The sequence below is a fragment of the Rhinolophus hipposideros genome (assembly GCF_964194185.1).
Source record: "Rhinolophus hipposideros genome assembly, chromosome: 3".
Classification (NCBI taxonomy): Eukaryota; Metazoa; Chordata; class Mammalia; order Chiroptera; family Rhinolophidae; genus Rhinolophus; species Rhinolophus hipposideros.
In genome coordinates this window covers 19,895,845-19,917,124 of record NC_138049.1, presented here as the reverse complement: position 1 = coordinate 19,917,124, position 21,280 = coordinate 19,895,845, and the positions used below count along the sequence as shown (strand labels likewise).

The window sequence follows — 21,280 nt, the reverse complement described above, 5'->3', positions numbered from 1 at the left end:
GGCAAAATCTCATTGCCAGAGATTTTTTTGCTCCTACATGTGTTTTGTTAATATAAGCTGCAAAATAATTCATTTCCCACAATAGCCAGGTTTGAACCTAATGTAGTTATATTTGAAAGGAAAAAGGTTATCAGCAGAATGGTAATTATATTTAAGGAAAGGACTCAGAATTTTGACTCTGTTGCCTTTTCAGGAAGACCCCTGTGAATTTCATCTGAGGTAGCTGCAGGCTAATTACAAAAGTCAAAGAACAGGGCACTCCATGAAAACAGGTTTTTAATAATAAGCGGCAGGGATTGCAATAAAGAGTATAATAAAGAGTGTAAAATATATTTCGAAAAAGGAGGCTCAGCCCTTTTTCTTTTTTAGAAACGTGGGCGGCAAATTCTGAAAACTCCAAAAGGAAGTAATCATTTATTTAAAAATTCTTTTCATAGGTAGTTCCTTTTTGGATAATGGTTGGCCCTTTTTATTTTCACCGGTTTGTACTTCAGGGGTTTTTCCTTTCAGTGTTGTGCCTATTTGCACCACATTGCCCCGTGTGTAGGAAATTTCACTCAGGCCTAATTGGGGTCTCCTAAAAGCTTTTTCTGAAGAGTTTCTCAGCCTCCCCGTGTTCTGAGGAGGGACTGCTGGGCATGGCCTTGGACCTTTCTTCCAGAATAAGAATGTTTCTGACAACCTGGGTAGCCCGCAGGACTTTGAAAGGCAATCTGAGAGGATGACTCAGGATTTCTATTGCCGATTTCATCTATTTGAAGACATTCTGTGTTTTTCAAAATTTCTTCTATATCTATAAAGTTAACTTGTGCTGACCTGCCAAGCTGTCTGTGGAGGAGCTGGCTGAGGATGGAAACTTGGAAGAAGCCAGAATGAGTTAACTCAGCTCCTGTTGAATGTTTCTGTGGGCCTAACTGAGCAACATTTCATTTTCTTAAAATCGACTAAAGCGGAATCGTATACATATGTGCATAACTAGTGTTCTGTCACTTGGGAAGTACTTGGCTGCTCATTTTTTCAAGAAAACACAAAAAAGAATAAAATCAACCTTGAGATTTTAAAAAAGAATCTAGAGCTGTATTCTGTAAAAACTGAATCCCCTTTAGTCATCCAACCACAGAATGTCAGAATATGTATACCTCATTTTTCAAACGATGATGTTTTAATTTATAAAGCCATTATAAAGGAATCACAGCAGAAGCCTTTAAAGAACTTTTCTTTTCCCCTCTGCTAGGTGGTGTGTGGTAGAGATGAAGTTAAAAGCCATGTGACATTTTTCACTCTACCTTCAATGTATGAACAAATGGCTTTCCAGGCAACATTAAATGTTTGTAATTAGTTTCCTAGGGCTACCATAACAAATGACCACAGACTGGGTGGCTTAAACAACAGAAATTTATTTTCTCACAGTTTTGGAGTCCAAGAACTTAGGACTTGGAATTGAGGAGTCCAGGATGAAGGTTTGGTTTCATCTGAGGCCTCTCTCCTTGGCTTGCAGACAGTTGCCTTCTCCCTGCGTCCTCACGTGGTCTCCTGTATGTGCACATGCCTATGTCTAGACTTTGTCTTCTCAGGAGGACACCAGTCAGATTAGATTAGGGGCCACCCATAGGACCTCATTTTACCTTAATCGCTTCCTTAAAGGTCTGATATCCAAATACAGTCACCTTCTGGAGTACTTGGGGGTAAAGACTTCAACGTGTGAATTTTGGGGGACACAATTCAGCCTATGATGGTGTCCTTAAAACAAGTTAACAAACTCAGATCCATTCACAATGGCTCAGAAGCACACTGGATCCATTGCCTTTTTTCTGATTTCTTCAATTCTACTCCTTAAATAGATTACGGCCTCTTTCCTGCTCACATCCAACAATGTTATGTAGGCAATAGTTGTGACTTAAGTAAGAGGGTGAATTGAAGGTAGTTTTCAGCAATGAGAATCAACCAGTGTCACTATATATTGCCACTTAGGAAGTGAAGTATAGAATATAGGGGTAAAATTAGAAAATGGTCTATGGGAACATTATATTTCTTCCATAGTTGTGTCTGAAATAATAATCTTGTGATTGGAGCACCACATCGATTGAGTAATAGTGTGAAAAACAAAAGCAAAAATGCTTATCAAGATGCTAATTGCAGTGTGGTTAGAAACTATGTGCTGCCTGACTGTTTTTATCTCTTCTTTGAGGTCCCTAAATGTGAAACCCTCTATTTACAGAAATGTCTTGTCCCCAGATGTCACTACATATATATTTTTTCTTTTTGTGTTTGAGTTTTCTTACTCTGTATGCTCTCATTGTCTTAGAAGTGTTTGATATCAAGCAGAGTGACATGTCCCTTCACAAAGAGCTGCTAAAATAAGAAAGAAAATGAATAGGAATGCTAAAGAAAGATAATGTTTAAACACCTGTCAAAGTAAAGCCAAAACAAGAATGTTCTTGCCAGAAAATGCAGCAGCCTCATTGAATCAGGTTGGTAATTCAAAGATGATTCACATGTGACTAAACACATTTGTGTTAGGCCCCATGCACGTCGCAAAACACCTAACAGGCTTTCGATGGTGGCTTTGTAGCTCTTGTTAAATTTCTCAGGAAATTTGCCCTGGGATGAACAGTTTGGGTGAACTTGATCATGTCGCAACACATGAAAAAAGGTTTCAAAAGCACACTCACCTCCTTTAGGTTCAGAATTCCTTAATTTAAATGGAATAGGTCCCTCAAGTCATTTATGCACATGAGATTTGGGTACGTGAGAAACTAGCAAGCCTAGATCCTCTCTTAAAAGGATTTGAAACACTCCAGTAACCTCAGAAATTTTTTAATTTTTCAGGTGTTTTTTTATTTTGGACCAGAGGTTTCCCAGAAATAAGTTAGACTAGAGATGGTTGAGATTAAAACATCCCCAAAAGCTGTATGAGAAACTCAGTTTCCTTGGGCCCTAATCTGAATCCAAATTGTGATGGGTGAGCAGTTGAGGGATGTGCAGGAACTCTTAGCCAAGCCTCCACACCCAGGAGTGATGACTCTGTCACTTTATTTAGTCTTTGAAGGCATTTTGTAGGTTAGTATCTGCGGGACGCTGAACCTAAGGAAGGTGAAAAGTCACCGGATGTTGGTGGTGTTCCAAGGGAGAACTCTTCACTTGGATCCAAGACCCTGATATTTCAGATTTAAAATTTAATATCCAAAGGCCTAAAAATGAAGTGTTAGAACTATATACAATGGAAATAACTGATAAGATTGTAATTATTAATTACTTGTCATTTTGCAATGTCAGTCCATCCTTATTTTTATTGCTGAGTACTCCAGTTCTAGGGGCAAAGAAAAAGAGCGCAAGGTCGCTGTTAGATCGCAAAGAAAAAGGAATGGTGCAGAATAAACAGAGGCTCTTTGGTAATGATTTCTTAGGCAGTCCAGTGGATACTGATTCTCAGTACACAAGCATCCTCAAGACTTGGGTATTTGTGTTGTATTTAAAGGTGCCTGAACTGTAAAGGATCTGAGGTTAACAGAATCATGAAACGGAACTTTTTGTATTTCGACATTAGGCCTATTTGGAAACAGGAGTAAATGCAACTTCCTGTGTTGGCAGCTATAACGACACATCTTACATAGTTCAGGCTTTTCAAAAAACCAAAAGTAACAGCAAGTTAATAGCCCAACTAGATGTCAAAGCTCCATAACTGGATTTTCACCATGATCCACTAAGGACTGTATTGACCAAGTAAGCAACCAGTCTTTTGAATAAAATAGTTTTGTTACTTGTTTGTATTTTTACTTTTTTATTTTTTGCAAGTGCAAGTGTAAAAGTAAATTGTGCAACTTTGCCTTCAATGCTAATTGGTCTCAGCAGCTCCCAGCAATTGTCCTGAGACCAGTGGAGAACCAGGTGGCTCTAAGTCTGTTGAGGAGTAGGGGGTTCCTGGAAATCTCTAGAAGACCAGGAAAATATTTGCAAAATATCGCCCCAGTTGCTCCAGATCATAAATAATCCTCTTCTATCCTTTATTTCCCTCAAAACCTTTTAATGGCCCACTTTCCACTTGCTTCCGTTGGGAATAGGAAAAGAAATAGTGGAAAGAGTTGACCATTCTTGAGTATTGCTGAGGCAGTATGACCCTTTACGTATATTATCTCTGCTAACCCTAGCAACAACCAAGTAATAAATTATCCCATTCTACGGATGAGGGAAAAAGATTCTGAAAGGTTGAGTGACTTGTCCAAGGTTATCAGCTAGGACGGAGAGGAAGACATTATTAAATTCAAGTCTTACTGGCTCCAAAGCCCGTGTTTTTCCTCTGTGGGACTCGCAGGTCTGTGTATATACTTAAAATAACTAATTATTTTATTTATTTATTTATTTTTTAAAAAGCACATGCAAACTTTTACCAGGGTGCCAAATAAGCTAAAGGATTAAACAAAACAAACCATGGTTTTCCTTCTTTGGAGGCTTTAATATAGAACGCAAGTGTCAATCATCTTTCCGTTTGTGTTTGCTCTACTTAAGATACTGGTATAACAGGAGGTATTCAATTCCCAATTGAAAGTTGAGAGAGGAGAGGTGGTGTTTTCTGTTTAGACTGAAACAAAAACTCGTTGCTAGTTGCCAGTCTCAAAGAATGATTCCTGGTAATTGAGCGTGTTACGTTATATAGTCAGATATTTGCCACCACAACACTGGGCTACTATGCAAAGGGCCTCATAATTCTACCAGTTTCTGATGTGTTTAGTGAATCGAAAGTCTCAAATATCAATACATCCATAATAATGTCATTATGAAAGAATTTGGTTTTATAGTTTCCTATATGGTTTCATAGTTTTTGGAGAGATTCAGATTCTCATCTGTAGTACCTAAAAAGAATGGGGGGGAAAACCAAAGCAATTTGGATTAAGTTCCAATTCAGGTAGGTAATTTGCCTTTCCCAGTTTCTTTACCTTGAAACTAAATGGCGTTTCTGATTTCCCCAGTTAGGCGAAAGAGGTGAAGACTGAAGAAAAATGTGAGATGCCTAATGTGTTTAAAGTGTTTAGAGAAGGAAGAAGGAAATGTCACTGTGGTGTGTGTGGAGCAGTAGGTCTTGAAAAAATTAATTTTCACTTCTCATTGCTATGTTAAAAAAGAAAGTCCTTAAAAGATTATTTCACGTATAAACTATTCCAACTGTTTTTTCAGTTCTTTGTCTTTGATCAATTGTCTTTTTAAAATTACATAACAAGCAGCAAGTGAGTTTTGTTGACCTGAAAAATTTGTCAAAAAAATGTCTGTACCATTCTTACGAGTGTTAATCATGGTTCCTGCTGGCTTTGATATTTTCTCAATTCAAACTTTAGTGTTTGTTATATTATCTTTCAAAATATTTGGAATTGTACAGGAAGGCACTGTTGGAAACAATTTCCTCTGTGTGAAAAATCTTAAGCTAAAATAAATCATAGCCTCGTTAGGCCAGGCCTTGTACATTATTGCCAAGCATTTGTCTATGACTTACTTATTCATTTTATAAATATTTAAGTACGTTCTGTCACTGAGGTACAGGGTGGGGGCACCACCGGGACAAAACTCTTTTGGGACTCCTAGTCAGGAGGACTATTACTTTTTCTTCATATACTTGCTCCTCGAAGAGGCAACCTTTCATCCCTACTCACTAACAACAATTAAAAATTATTTTTATAGCTTCTGGAAAAGTCGGCACACCTCACTAGCTACTTCTGAAGTTCAGTTATGGGCTTTTTCTTCATTCTCGTTTGCTTTCAAGATTCCTTCAAGCCAGTATTGAAAATCTTAATAAAAATTATATCAGGAAAGAATTTGGGAATAAGCTGGTTGGATTGATGGTGACTAATTGGATTCCGTGTGGTGGTATACCTAAGTCCTGCTGGTACAAATCGTTTTCTGTAATGCTTGCTTCACACACATGTCATTTCCAAGAAAGAAACCAAAACAGAACATCCTGTAAGTGGAATATCCTTAGTGACTATATTGGAGAAAAAAATCAAAAGAAAACCTAAAGGCATCGTTCCTATAAAATTATTTTTTTAAAGAAAAATTAATGGAATTGCTTTCTCTCTCTCTCTCTCTCTCTCTCTCTCTCTCTCTCTCTCTCTCTCTCTCTCTCTCCCTCTCTCCCTCCCTCTCTCTCTCTTTCTCTCTCTCTCTCTCTCACTGGGTATATAAACTAAGGAATGTTAATCTTTTGCTTTTCAGTGATTTTTAAGTTCCCTGCTTAATTTGGACAGGATATTTCTATCTTTTGGACAACATTGTAAAATGAGACTCACTATCTGTAACCCTCAACAATTTTACCCTGAATTTTACCTCAGAACTCGGAGACCATTTTATGGTATGCCTCTCACTAGAACTAATGCTCAACTGCCACAGTGCAAGCCCCATCTGTCCCCTGTGCTCTCATTACATGCCGTATTTCTATGTTGGAATGGATAGTTGCTTGAATAATAATGTCAGCCTCCTTTATAGACTGTAAGCTTTCTGAAGGTAGAGATACAATCCATTTTTGCTCATTATTATAACCCAAGTGCATTACCTTGTTTATAATAGTTGCTCAGTAAATTAATTATGAGTGAATGACTCCATTCCATAGTAAGCAGATTTTCTACATCCTCATCTTTTTTGGACTTCTCTTTGCTCTTCTTCCTTATTTTCTCTGAAACCCGCCTCTCCTTGTCAGTTCTTCCCTTGTAACTCTCTTTAATGGATGCTCAGTTCTCCTACACCTCTCACCATCGACATTCAATCCACTCCTGATTGTCATTCCTGCTCATTTTGCTTCCAGTATTGCATGTATTTTTATTCAAAGTATGTGCCATCCTTCTGAGTTTCACTTCACGTGTCTTTGCTGCTATTCTCATCTCCCGACTTCCTGGTCACTTACTCATATTCACCAGATGATGTTAAGACTCTCCTTCTCCACTCCAAGTCTTGGTATTATCCTGAGGGAATTCAATCCCCATGTGCTAGTCTGTTCTTTCTTGCATCTTCTCTCTCTCCCTCCCTCTAGGCTCTTTCCCCTCAGCCCAAAAACATGCTTAAGAGTCCTCCACACTTGTGAATTTAAAACAAATAAAAAAAATGTTTTCCTTTTCTTGATGATTCTCAGTACAAAAGAAGGCTGGTTCTTTACTGTGTAAAGCCTGCTGCCTCCTACATGTAAATCTTTTGTACGAGTTTACCTCTTGTCCTCAGTGGCTGCTTTTGTTTGGAATATTATCCCAAATAACTTCAATGCCAACTCCATGCTAGTGTGCCAATAATGTATTTCTGAATATCTATTGAACGTTGTCCTGCCAACACCTCAAGGTCATGGTGCCTGAACACAAGTCATAGGCCTTTTCTCCATGTTGTTTTCTCATCTTGACATCACACCAAGTCCTCAGAGAGGTCCAAGCCATGGAGTTCTCTGTGACTTCTTTGGGCAATTTCTCATCTGCTCACTTCTTCCTCAATGTCCCTTGGGTACATTCATCATTTCCAATCCATTTTCACTGCTCCTGTTCAAGTTCAGATGCCTGGATTGTGGTAGTCACCTCTTAACTGAATGACACGGATATAAATCTGGTGCCTTGGGGAATCTTTATAACTAATTGATGTAAATTCCCCTCCCAGCATCCTGCCTTCCGTTGTATAAGGTTGTAGGGCTCATTGCTACCTTGGAGAGAGAGTCCCGAATTCTACGGGTGACCAGCAGTCTCTTCACAGATACCAGCCTTGGGAACGTGGTGTGACTGCCAGGGGACTGTTGGACTAGAGACAGGGTCAGTCACATTATACGTACACTCTCATGACTCTTAGGTATCCTCCAGCCTTTTGACCTAAAGATATGGGTCCAGATTTAATGTGTTATTTTAATTATATTTCTGTTACATTCATCCTCTATGGGAAATGTTTAATTTTGTCTGAGGCAAAATTTAGCCACTTACTTAAAAGTTGTGAAATTGCATTTGCTTCATATTTTACAATTTATGTAGAAGGTCTGCCAGCTTCTCCCCTAAAGTTTTATCCCCATGTGTGTGGAGCCATTATCCTAACAGAGGAGGTGAAATTCTCTCTCACTTGGTAGTTTGTCTACTGGAGATGTAGTTGCGTTTTCTTCCTTTTCACAAACACAGCACACCCTCCCTACAGCACACCCTCCCTACAGCACACCCTCCACACACCAAGAGCTTCCCACCTTGAACTCTGGGAATTGCTGTAGGAGAAGCCTAGAGAAGGGACAGAAGATAGAAAGTTAGTTGGTTCCCTTCCTGTTTTTCATCTTGCTGTTCCTAAGCACATTCCTGGAACCCTTTGCTTGTAGTGGTAACAGTGATATTCAATACTTAAGATGCTCTTGTTTACATTAAAATTGATTTTCCATTTTCAAAGGGACCCTTGTCCGACTCAATCCGAGTTTCTTTAAACCCCAAATATGAGTGACATTATTTAATCTGTTAAATATCTTGTAGCAGGTCTAGGGGACGTTGTTCACGTCAGTGCATCAGGATGTCATACAGCTGCATAAACACACTCATTCTGCTGGCCTATCAGCCGCAAGTTTAAACTCTGAAATTCTGTCAGTGCTTGCAGACAGATGGAAGTCTTTAGTAACTTTTCCCTTTGGGAGTTTAAAAATAATGGCTGCCTCCGTTAGAAAAACAAGTTAAAAACCTGACATCAAATTTCTAAAATTAATAGTGTGGTACATAAGGATTCTGTGCAATCAGATGGCCGTAGTCGATACAAGTGAAGCTTACCCTCTGCCTGCAACTAGCATGAACTTCACTGTGATGACACTGGGCGTTGTTTTAGAGAGCAAAACGGTACCTGCTCCAACTCTTGGATTAGTCCAAGGAAGTGGTTGGGGGTGGAATTAAGTTATTAGTCCTTAGAGTTGACGTCTTGTCTTCTCTTAAAATAGAGCCCTGTTCCTACCCATGACCCTCTGAGCCATTTTGTACAAAGGACACTCTGGAGGCAAACTATTGAGTTTAAATCACACTTATTCTGTGACCTTGGCCAAGTTCCTTGGTCTCTCTCTGTTTCAGCTTCCTCATTTATAAAATGCAAATACCAGTAGCACCTACTTCATAGGGTTGTGGTGACAATTAATAAGGCAATATTCATAAAGCACTTACAAGAGGTCTGAATGTGACCTATAAGACTGATACACTCAGCACAAAACAGTATGAGATTCATAGAATTCTTAAAGTTGGAAAGGAAGCTAGAGATCATTTAACCTACTCTCCTAATTTCAACAGTGAAATATTAGGGTCCTTGCTCAAGGTCATAGGGCTAGTTAAGTAGCAGAGTTGGGTCTGGGACTCAGTTTTCTTCTTGACTAACAGTTAACCATCCCAATCAGATGGACAAAACCCAGAACATTAACCGAGATGTATTGCCTGTCCTGATTATACAATGTCTTCTTTGCTTTTTGTTCAATAGTCTTACTGCTCTTTTAGAGTTACTAGGAGGTGCTGCTGGTTTACCATGAGTTCAGCTATCATATTCCAATGAGGACAGCCTTATAGAGTGGGGGGGAAAGCCTTGATCAAAATTAGATGACCTCGGCTATGTCACTGCCACGAGTTAATGATTTGGGAAGTCACATAGGCTTGTTAGGTCTCAGTTTCCTCATATATAGTGCTTGTATGTATGTATACATACGTACATAGATGTGTACATACATGTACGTATGTATACATACATACCTAGAAGTATACATACATATGTAAACATACATACCTGTGTGTATACATACATACCTAGAGGTATACATACATATGTATACATACATACCTGTGTGTATGTATATATATGGTAATATAAAACTCCTGTTAAACACGATTGTTGTTCCTATAACAAATAACATTGTACTCAGAGTTTCTGTGGATTGCATTGCTCAAAACTGCTGCCTGCTCTAATATGCAGAGTAAAAATAAACATAAACTGTCATTATGTACAGAAAATAAACTTCTTCTCTACCTTTAATCTTGCTTCTAATTTAGCAGGCTTCAGGGCACCTCAAAAGATGGTAGAAAAGTAATTAGCTCTCCCCGAAACCTAATAAGGGAAAGGAGATATTATTTACATTTTCCAGGTAAAGGAAGTGGTAATGATCCCCTTTTTAATAAGAAGAGCTGTGAATAAAACTCATCATTTCCAAGTGCTCTTATCATCTGAGGTCTTGCCTAAGATAGCGTCATTCTCATTTTGTAACTAGGTAGCTCTGCTTTGCAGTGCTCGTGTATTTAGGTGAATCTCACAGACAGAATGTTCTGTGAAAGAAGACAGACAAAAAAAGGGTTGTTGTGTAATTCCACTAAAGTTGAAGTTCAAGATCAGGTGAAACAAATCAGTGATGATAGAAGTCAAAACAGTGGTTATTGGGGGAATGGATGGGAGAGAGTGGGTATTGACAGGGAAGAAGCACAAGGAAGCTGCTTGGCCTGGAAATGAACTAGACCTTGATCTGGAGGGTGATTGCATGTATAAAATCCTTTACTTTCTGTATGTGTGTTGTACCTCAAAAATTATTTTGAATAAGCTCCATATTATTAATTTTAATGACAGTGGAAAGTGCTGATCTTATCCCAAGTCAGTCCCTTTAGAGAACTTTATAGTTTCTTTCAAGTGATAGAAGAATGGAAAATAACAAATTTGGAGGCAAGAACAGCCTTCTTCCAGGCAGAGTAAAATTCCTTCATTTAACTCTATTATAATAGCAACATTTTTCGCATGCTATTCATTTTTTTTTAAATTTAATTTCTTGTTTACATTCTTTTCTTTTTTACTCTTGCTGGATTTAAAAACGATGACTAAATAATTTTAAAAATATTTTTAGCCATGATTATTATTTTAATGTTATTTTTTTAAAGGGACTCCCAGCTGATGAAAAGCAATTTTCTTCTGTGCCAACTAAGATCTTTTCTAACTCTAAAATTCTCTTCTCAGATTTTTAAGTAGTGGTAGATACTTTCTACATAAAAAGTTCAAAAATTCTCTAATTCCCTTAAAAAATTTTCACATTTAACCATTTCACACGTTGGGGGACCTGACTTTATAAGTTTGTTTTTTTATCTTTTTTCATAAATATGTATCATCTGTCTGGTAGGAGCACAACACTGTGACAATGAAAACATTTTTCTTGGCATGACTTGAAAAGGTCAGCTGTCCTTGATTTGTTGTTCACTTTCAGGCCATTCCCTCCTTGATTTCCTCTGGAAAGGTTGCTCATCTTTGCAGTCCCAGGCCAAGTCTCCCAGGCCCTGTTCAGTGTTCCCAAGCCCCCCAGCCCGAGTTTATTGCTCCTTCCAGGGCTGCTCTGCTTTCGCCTTTGTTCGGGTGCCTCCATACTGGGAGCTTAAGGGCGAGAATCCTGTCTTACTGTCTGATCGCCCTGGGCTTTATAGGGTGAGTCATAGCACCAAGGTAAAGCAGGTCTCGCAGTACGGTGGTAAGGGGCCCATCTCTGGAGGCAGGCAGACTTGACTTCTGATCCAAGCTCCCTCGCCTACTTGGTGTGGCCCTTGAGGAAATATGTATTCTTTGTTCAGTTGTATAATTTAATCAATAAATATTTATTTACTCTTTCTTTATATGAATATAGACACACACCACACACACAAAATATCCCGGATACTGAGTTCGATGTTTAGTCTCTGTGAATCTTGGTTTCCTCATCTCAAAAAATAGGACTAATAATGCGCCTTAACTCAAAACTATTGTGATAATTAGCACACACTCATGCAGTATTTACTGTGTGCACAGGAAGTACAGGAAGTATTAGTGATTATTAACTCTGCTATTAATAAAGTGCTCCCTCATTTCTATTTTCAGGAGAGAATGCAACCCAGGGTGGGTCAGTGACTAGTTTAGTGTAGGGTACAGCTCGTCAGATCTACACCCATGTGAACTATGGGGTTTCCATTCCTGAATTGTGCCTCTCGTCTCCCATCCCCATGAGTTCACGGGGGGAAAAAAATGGATGAGCTAGAAAATGCATCCTCAATAGTCATAAATAGCTTTAAGTCCTTTACATTTACTTTGGATTCTCAAATTAAAAACAGCTCAGCTTCAGTGATTTAGAAATAAACTGCAGGGAACTTAAACATTTTTATTTCCAATTTTGTCATTTTATATTAGCAGTACATAGTACTAATCCCAGCAGGGTGTGTGTGTGTGTGTGTGTGTGTGTGTGTGTGTGTGTGTGTGTGTGTTGGGTGGTAAGTTTGGGTCTCCTCTCTGTATGGTTTCACAGTAACTGTGGATGAGTACTTCCTGCTGCCATTCTGTAACTGGGCTCATTGTCTACCGTCTTGCAAGATGTCGAATATAACTTACCCTGTTTGGATCTATCGTGTGCTAAAAAGTACTGAAACAGCAGTTTGATGACTTATAAATATTCTCTTAGGAATAAAACACTGAGATTTGAAAGTATTAATAAAGGGAGATTTTGGAGAGAAAGACGAGCAATTCTAAAGCATAGTACTTTCCAAAATTTCTTTGAGAGGAAATCTTGACTGTTGTCAGAAGACAGTACTCTCAGAGGTCTCTCTAGAGCTAATGTCCTCTTCCCTATGAATCTCCTATATCCTCATCCTTCTTGACGTCCATGCTAGCTAATGCCACATTTTAGAATAGGTTTAGATTTCCAAAAAAGTTGCAAAAATTGAGCGTTCTTATATATACCCCCAAGTTAATTTCTTCTGTTCATCTCATATCAGTAAGGTACATGCGTTAAATCCAGAGAGCATTGGTGCATTGCTATTCACTAAACTCTACAGTTTATTAGGATTTCACTAGTTTCCATTTGTTTGTTCCAGGATTCCATCCAGGATACCGCCTTATATTTATTTTCATGTCTCCTTAGCCTTTTCTGGTCTGTGACAGCTTTCAGACTTTCCTTATTTTTAATGACCTTGACAGTTTTGAGGTGTATACGTCAGGTAATTTGTAAATATCCCTCAACTTGGTTTTGTCTGATGTTTCTCTCATGGGAACAATGGAGTTAGGGGTTTTGAAGTATTCTCATCACCTCATATCAAGGGTAGATGTTATCAACATGACATCATTGAGGAAGTTAATCCAGATCACTTGCCTAAGGGAGTGTTTGTTAGGTTTTTCCACTGTCCAGTCACTCCTCCCTCCCTACTCCTTTCCATACTGCACTCTGTGAAAGAAGTCACCACGCATAGCCCACATTTAAGGACTGGGGAGTATTTATATAAATTATTTGTAATCCTTCTGTACAGTTTTGTCTGTTTTCCCAGGTTTTTTATTTATTCAATATTTATATCAGTATGGGCTCATGCATATTTATTTTATACTTTGTATTAAAATCTAATACTGCATTATTTGTTTTGTTGTTCAAATTGTTCCAGCTCTGGCCTTTGGGACTCTTTCAGTTGGCTCCTGTGTGACATTGATATACTCCTATCAGTACGGTTTTAGAGCACATGTTTACTTTCTGGCCCTACAAGATGCTCCAGGCTCATCTAGTATTTTCCTATCCCCAGCCCTGGAAACAGCCATTTCTAAAGAGAGCTTTGATTCATTTTCTTGACAAGTGCTGTTAGAAACCAAGACTTGAGTGTTTGTGTGCCCACTGGGGTATCATTGCTTCTGGGCGCTCTGAACAAACAGAGCTAGGAAATACATGTGTGCGCACATGCACTGAGCCATATGTACACACATTATCTATCTGTTCTATCATCTATCTATATTTTTATCTATTGTATCATCTATTCCATCATCTATATCTCTATCTCTATCTATCTATCTATCTATCTATCTATCTATCTATCTATCTATCTATCTATCTACCTATCTAATCTCTTTAATCTATCTTGCCAAACACTAACGAGTTCATTCTAATGCAGTGTCACATGGCTCACTCTAGCTTTCCTCCTTGCTTATCTGTAATCTTCCTTTCCAAGAGTGAGAAGCCTGGCTCCCAACATCCACTGTCCATTTGTTCCATGTGTTCCAACCCAGTACATGTGCATAGCAGTTTCAGAATTGTTAACTCATACCCCCGTGTAATGACACACATTGTGATTTTTCTGTTCCTTTTCTCTTCCTTTCCACTAGTCATTTATCTTACCCCCCCAAAAGGAAGAGATTTGATCCAGTCCAGTGTAAATTCTGATTAGCAAGAGCATAAGGATCTCCTTTAGACAACTCAAGACAAAGGTCGCCCCTTGACTTCCTTAGAAACCATTATTCTGTCTCATCTGAGATGGCTCCTAGCATCCGTTTACTCACCTTGTTGTCTACTTGATTCTGTGCCCAGAAATTGTATGTATGCCCCTGTGGATGACAACACATATACTGCTTCCTTGTGTCAGTTGAGAGAGAAGCCTCATGTAAATCTATGAAATAAAGTCAAATCTTCCCTAAGTGCTGCTCTGATGCTTCTTTGCCATATGTCCTGTGGCCCTGGAAGGGGAAAGAAGCAGAATTATAATGGAAACATCAAGTCTGTGATACAAATTTAAAATAGAATGATAACATTATGTAAGCATAATCAATGGCAAAGGCACAGAGAAAACAGCCTAGTGACAGCATGCATGTGTGATGCGTCATCATTGCGATCTCTCTGAATGGTGGCCTCCTTGATCCTGCCCCAGCTCACAGTCCTGTCAAGTGTCCTCTTGGTGGTTGTCGTCTCTCCTCATCCTCCTGGGCCACAACCAAAACCATTCCCGGCTTGGGTATGGTGAGAGTATCTTGTCAAGTGCCAGATCTCAGGGAGAGGCTGTTTTTTACTAGGAGGTGTGCTGCTAACTATAAGCTTTATGGAAATTCACTTGATCAGCTTATAGAAGTTCCCCTGTTCCACCTATGATGAGAGTACCCACGATGATTGGATGTGGAATTTTGTCCTATCTTTTTCCTGCATCTATTGAGACAGTCATATTTTTTTTCTTAAATTTGTTAATATGATGCATTGCATTCTTTCTTAAAATATTGGTTCAGCCTTCAATTTCTGGGATAATCACTATTTGATATTGACTTTTTATTTTTTTATCATATTACTGAATACTACATATGTGTATATCTACTACATTTCATCCTTTTAACATTTAATTAAACTTTTTATTAAAAAATAAAATAGCCTAGAAGCCATATTTTAAGGAAATCATGGTTGCTTTGCTAATTTTGTTTTTTACTTCCTTTAAGTTCTTGATTTTTAAATATCAGATGTTTTTGTATAATGCCCGTTTAATGGGTATATTTTTCTTCGGTACAATAAAATCACTGTGAGTTATATTATAAGCATATACTTAGCACAGCAGAGTATTGTCATAGCATTTTAACTACATATGATTTCTCTGTAATTGTTTTTGTTATTATTGGGCTTCAAAACTGTATTCCCATTAACCTTCAGATATTCCCATTAACCTTCAGATATTTAAGGATATTTAGAGGAAAGTTGAGACCATCTTTGCCACCTGCTTTTGCACAGAGTAGCGTAGCTATCAGTGTGTACAAAATCAGTACCAGGAGTTCTTTTATTGAGGTTCTTTTCTAAATGAACTTTTACCTACAAAACTGTGACAGGTGGAATACTCTGCTGCATTTGTCTTACTTCCCCAGTGACTGAAATAATGATGTGTGGAGAACAATCTAAAATAAAAATATAAAGTACCACATAACCATCTAATATTACAAAAAGACTACAAACTCTCAGATTTATTTTTCTAAGAATCCTTGTCATATCTCAGAGGGAAGACTGTCCAAACCTATAATTTGTTTTATACGGTAATTATCTAGCCACATCCATTTTGGGCTTGTATGGTCACATTTGCACTGGGACTGCTTAATTGATCGATTTCTTTTTAAATGAAAAATAAAACCTGTATGTAATCTCTGAATTCTTATCAGTTTGTGGCATGGGGAAGTCTTGTTAGGTTTGAGCTTGTTTCAATGGGAAAATAGACTGAGCTGTGTCATTTAAACTGTGTACATCCGAACAACAAAAGCCTGTATTTCCTTTTCTTTACTGTATTTCAAAATATTTAAAAAATGTTTTAGTTTATAATGCTGCTCTCAAGTGTGAAAAGGAAAGTTTTGATAAATGACAGATCACTCTTATTATCATGATAGTGGAGGAGAGAGTTAATGTGTTTACACTACTCAAAAGCAGGTGACAATCCCCTTTATATACATGATGTAAGAGCAGTACAATGGCAATTTGTGCCAACATATGGTTTCTAATTGCAAGTGTGGTTTACTATAATAGCCCAACAATTACAAAATTACAGGTGGATTCATTCAATTAGGAAAAAGTGTGTGTGTGTGTGTGTGTGTGTGTGTGTGCGCGTGCCCGTGCACATGCGTGCACTGATGTGGTCACTGGCACTGGGCCAGGCAGGCCCTTTCCAGAGCAGAGATAAAGACTTGTAAATGCATAATAAAGAAAGATAATCGCCGTTAATTTATTATGCAGCTATGAATTTAACATTAAGGGTTTCATTTTTCGCTCATCAACTACCTTAATCTCCCCATCTGTCACCTAGGAAATTATTTATTTTTTGTTTTTCTTTGTTTATTTTTGTTTTCAGGAGAAAAATCAACTCTTCTTAAATGGTTTGGGTCCAAAACAGAATTTTTATGGAATCTCAGGGAAATGGATATGTGGGTTGAGAAAAAATGAGAACTGGATGTGTCTGTAGCCACAAAGATGATTTTGAGATGGAAACTTTTACCTCCTATTTTGTAATAGTCAACCCTTTTATATTTCACAACATTTAAACTGTTCAAAATTAAACCCTTCAGTATAAAGTCTCAATGAAGAAGAAACACCATGTATACTTAGTTCCTCCCTGGGTTTGCCCCTAGTTTAAGGAAGGCAGTTGGAGAGGAGTGGAAGTGAAATAAATAAAGATTTATCTTTTTTTCTCTGGCTTAGCTTCACAATCAGTCTGTTGCATATCTCTCTGTGCCTGTTGCACTGGGTTCAACATGGCAGAGTAAAGTAGGGTTAGGAGCCATACACAGAAGAACTTGCATTTCTTCCTGAAATCAGACTACATCTCACAAGTGGGAAGAATGGGATTCATCATTCTTATTTGGTGGGAGTACCCATAAGGATTTAGGCATCGACATGTACTGATTGTCTTTTTTTCATTCAGTTTAAGATTTTCCTGGTTCTTGGTAGGTCAAGTAATTTTTGATTGAAACTTAGACAATTTTGTATTCTGTGATAAGACTAACTTTTATTGAAACTTCTGTTTTAACTGGCTTTGTCTGACATCTCTCCAGAAAGTGAAGCAAGGCTTGCCACCTCATTACTGCCAGGTAGAGGGAAACGTCCAGGTTCCCTACTCATCTTCTGTTGATACCTGGTCGCAGAAATGGGGGTGGTGGTGATTCCTTGTTACTGTTGGGCATGGTGGGATTTCCAGATACCCATGTGGTCTCCACTGACACCACAGTGAGTGGGGGTGGTTTTATTCCCACTGGGCAGTGGTTTGATACCACCCCAATATTACAAGGAAAGAAAGAAGAGAGATACATTATTACTGCCAGATGGGGTTGGATGTCCAAGCTCCCACATACACTGTGGAGGATGCTTCATTACCAGCTGGCAGTCATGAAGGTCCCTCCTTGGTCTTCTCTGATGTCAATCTGACAGGGGTGTTGGAGCTCTTTGTTAGAGCTTCATGAGGATAAAAGTCTAGTCTCCCCACTCAGCCTTTCCTGGCATGGATGGTCATAGTTTCTTCTGTGGTGTTTGGCTGGAGTAGAGCAGTTATTTCTTTACTGCTCCTTTACTGTTCCTTTCCTGCTCCTTTAGCTAGAGAGAGCAGCTTTTGTTGAGGCTTTTTTCGTCTGTGAGACCATTGGTGTTTCCAGGTTGGTGATTGCTTAAGCTGCAAGTCAGGGAATATGAGACAAAAAGAAAACCTAGAGATCTTACCTTCATGTTGTTTCTTGGGTCCTGGGGTCCCAGGTTGGTCTACGTACTTTTCACCTTGCAGAGTCTCCTTGTGCTGGTTTTATATATAACACTCAGGGTTTTTAAAGTTGTATTTAGCAGGAAGACTAGGAAAAAATTAAGTCTGCTCCATCTTTCTGCAAGCAGAAGTCCTTGCCATTCCATTTTTGTTTTATTTGTTTTGTTTTTCCTGATATTTTGTTCAAATAGTTGTGAAGATGAAAGACTTATACAGTTAACTACCACATATCCACCACCTAGATTCAACACTTAACATTTTACTATATTTTACTTTATTGTATATTTATCTATCAGTCCATTTCATCTATGCATTCATTAATTATTTTTTGGTGGACATCAGTACGTTTCACCCCTAAACACTTCAGCATACATTCATTAATTGGATTTTAGTACTTATTTGGGGGCTTTTTTTAAAAGGAAAATTTTACATACAGCGAAATGTACAATATCCTAATTACCATTTGATGTGTTTTGTATAATCCATCCCTTATTGAGATAATTTCCATCACCCCAGAAAGTTCCCTCATGCCTCTTCTCAATTCCTACCTCCATCTCACTCCAAGAAGTAACTACTGTTCTGAATTTTTTTCTTTCTTTTTTATTGTTTGTTTTACCATAAATTCATTTTGGAACTTCATATAAATAGAACCACACAGTGTGTATTCTTTTCTCGTTTTTATTTTTTTCCAGCACAATGTTTTCGAGAGGCATTCGTGTTGTTGTATGTATCAGTGGCTCATTTTTTAAAAAATGCTGAGTGGTCTTTCACTGCATGAATAATACTGTAGTTTATCCATTTGGGGCTGCTTCCAGTTTTTGGCCATTAAAATTTGATAGTTGGGATAATATAAGTCATCACTGTCTTCCTTCTATTTTGAATATAGTGCAAGGCAACTTAAGGTTTTTGGCCTTTCTTCTGACGAATGAAATGATTAAAGCACATAAAGCTATGTTCTAACTCACACAATATTCACATTTTCCACATATTTCTTGTCAGTAGTGATAACCATCAATTTATTTGAAGCTGAAAATTTATTTGTAATAGAAGCAAAGGACAGTTTTAGCATTGTAAAAATTAGAATTTAGCTTCTTGTCACTAAATTTTATTTGGTGAAGAAGAAACCATCATTTTACTGCACCATAAGTGAAATTTTCGTTAATGAGAATGCCAGACTAGCCTCTGGATGACTATCCTATTTCAGAAATATGTAGAATACTCTATTCCTGCACGAGATACTGATGTGGTCGTTGCACACGGATTCAGCTGTGTTTCACAGACCCTTCCTAGTCTGGCCCTACCTATTATGTAAGTCTCTTACTTGTTTTCTGTTTCCCCAAATGATTATCTAAGGGGACTATAATTTCTGATTGATTGATTGATTTACTGGTTGATATCAGAGGAGTTCTACCAGCTGGGAAATGGGGCAAAAAAACTTTGTGTGAGATTCCAAATAAAACGGGCATGCACACTATTGACAGTGCAGGAAGTAATAGCTGATGTTATTTCTCACTTTTATTACAGCTTTTCTTGACTTTATTTTTCTTTATGCAGTTGATGGACTGGATAAAGCTTCTATAGCAAACTCAGATGGCCCAACACCAGGTTCCCAAACACCTCCCTTCAAGAGAAAGGGGAAACTCTCCACCATTGGTAAAATCTTTAAACCTTGGAAATGGAGGAAAAAGAAGACCAGTGACAAATTTAGAGAAACCTCAGCAGGTAAGAATATCATTACTTTGTTAGAAGATAAATTGTTACATTCTTCAAAAGATAAAAAAATTGTGTCTTGCAGCAAGACACAATTTTTGTTTGTTTGTTTTCAGAAAAATAATCCATATTTGAAATGAAGTTATTTAAGTATGAAACAACTTAGAGTTCTGATTTGCCTTTTTTTCTACTTACTTTGGCTTTCAAATATATTCTTGGTTTAAAATATATATATTTGTAAATTCATATAAAATAGCAATATATACAGAGGGAGAGGTGAAATAGAAAACGAGAAGTGGAAATGATACTTGTCAATGTTGTAGGTGCAATTATCTATTTATACACACACAAATACACACAAACACTATTATCTATTATCTATCTACTTAGTTTCAGTAGCACAGTCCTATTTGTTAATTAAAACTTTTTTTAATGTCTTTTTTTAATGTGTTTGTTCTGAGGGCAAAATTTGAATGGCTGTATGAAAGAAAAGTGTTGCTATATTTATTGTTTAATTTTAAATTTCCATCATGTCTTTAGGACAAATAACTGGTTTCTATCCTAGGGGAGTCATAACCCCACGAGTGTGAAAAATTTTCTATTGTTATTTTATTGTGTGGATTTGTTAAACCTTAAGAATTATGTTATTTAGTACCTTTCATGTGGACTCATGGTGGAATTTGGCTTTCAGTCTCAGACCAGAATTAAACCCGATTTAAATTAGTGTACAGTATCTGTGGTATTTTGTTTATATACCGGGGGTGCCAAAACAATGTATTCACATGACTTGCATTCATCTTTTGTTATTGGTATATATTGAGTATTACAGTTTTAATACAGTTTTTTTCCTTTCTTCAAATGTGTATACATATTTTGGCATCTCTGTATATTGATATAAGTTCATATTTTTCCATGCTCACAGTCCAACACAGTCTCTTTATCAAAATTTCTTATTGCACCACAGCCTAATATTGTCACTGTATGTGGAGGGTCACAGAGCATATCTTACTGGTCTGTGCTGAGACAAGAGCTGGCTATTAGCTCTAGAGCTGTGAAATAAGATACATAATACCGCAAGTAGCACAGGATATGGGATGGGAACACCAGTGCTCCCTAAAGAAAATGGTCTCTGATGCATTTTCAGCTATGTAATTTCTTTGGGCATTTAATATTTAAAAAGAAATCCTGATACTATGTCTGGGATTTGTTTCAAAACAATCCTGAAAGAGGGGTGGGTATAGATGAAAAAAGATTGGCCACGAGTTGGCAATTGCTTAAACTAAGCTATGGGTACATGGGATTTATTATTCTCATTTCTCTACTTACAGATATTGGAAATTTTCTATAATAAAAAGATAGAAACAGAAAAGAGACTCGGCTTAGAGGGAAATAATGATAGCTTGGTTCCTGAGGCCTCTTTAGTTCCTAATTGGCTTTGGGTTACAAGGCAGTGGGAAGTGATGGACAGAAGGCTCTGCTGAGTGAGGACATCTGGGTTCTAGTAGTGTCCTTGCCACCAAGGTGTGTGTCACCTTGAGCCAGTCCTATCAGAGCTGAATAAATTGAATTACAAGTTGCTTTCAGGTCCAGATTCTGATGTTGGTCCTTGACTCCTTCCA

The 21,280-nt window shown here is 37.8% G+C and overlaps 1 protein-coding gene across 9 annotated transcripts in view; it reads left to right on the top strand.

Annotated features, from left to right (window-relative positions):
* Positions 1 to 21,280, top strand: part of PHACTR2 (phosphatase and actin regulator 2) — a gene marked incomplete at both ends in the record, with an annotated part of 238,228 nt that overhangs the window by 128,507 nt on the left and 88,441 nt on the right. For all 9 annotated transcript variants that reach the window (XM_081035576.1, XM_081035578.1, XM_081035574.1 and 6 more), the window contains one exon: positions 19,506 to 19,673. In XM_081035576.1, coding sequence (XP_080891702.1) covers positions 19,506 to 19,673 — 168 coding nt within the window. The remainder of the gene's footprint in view (positions 1 to 19,505; positions 19,674 to 21,280) is intronic.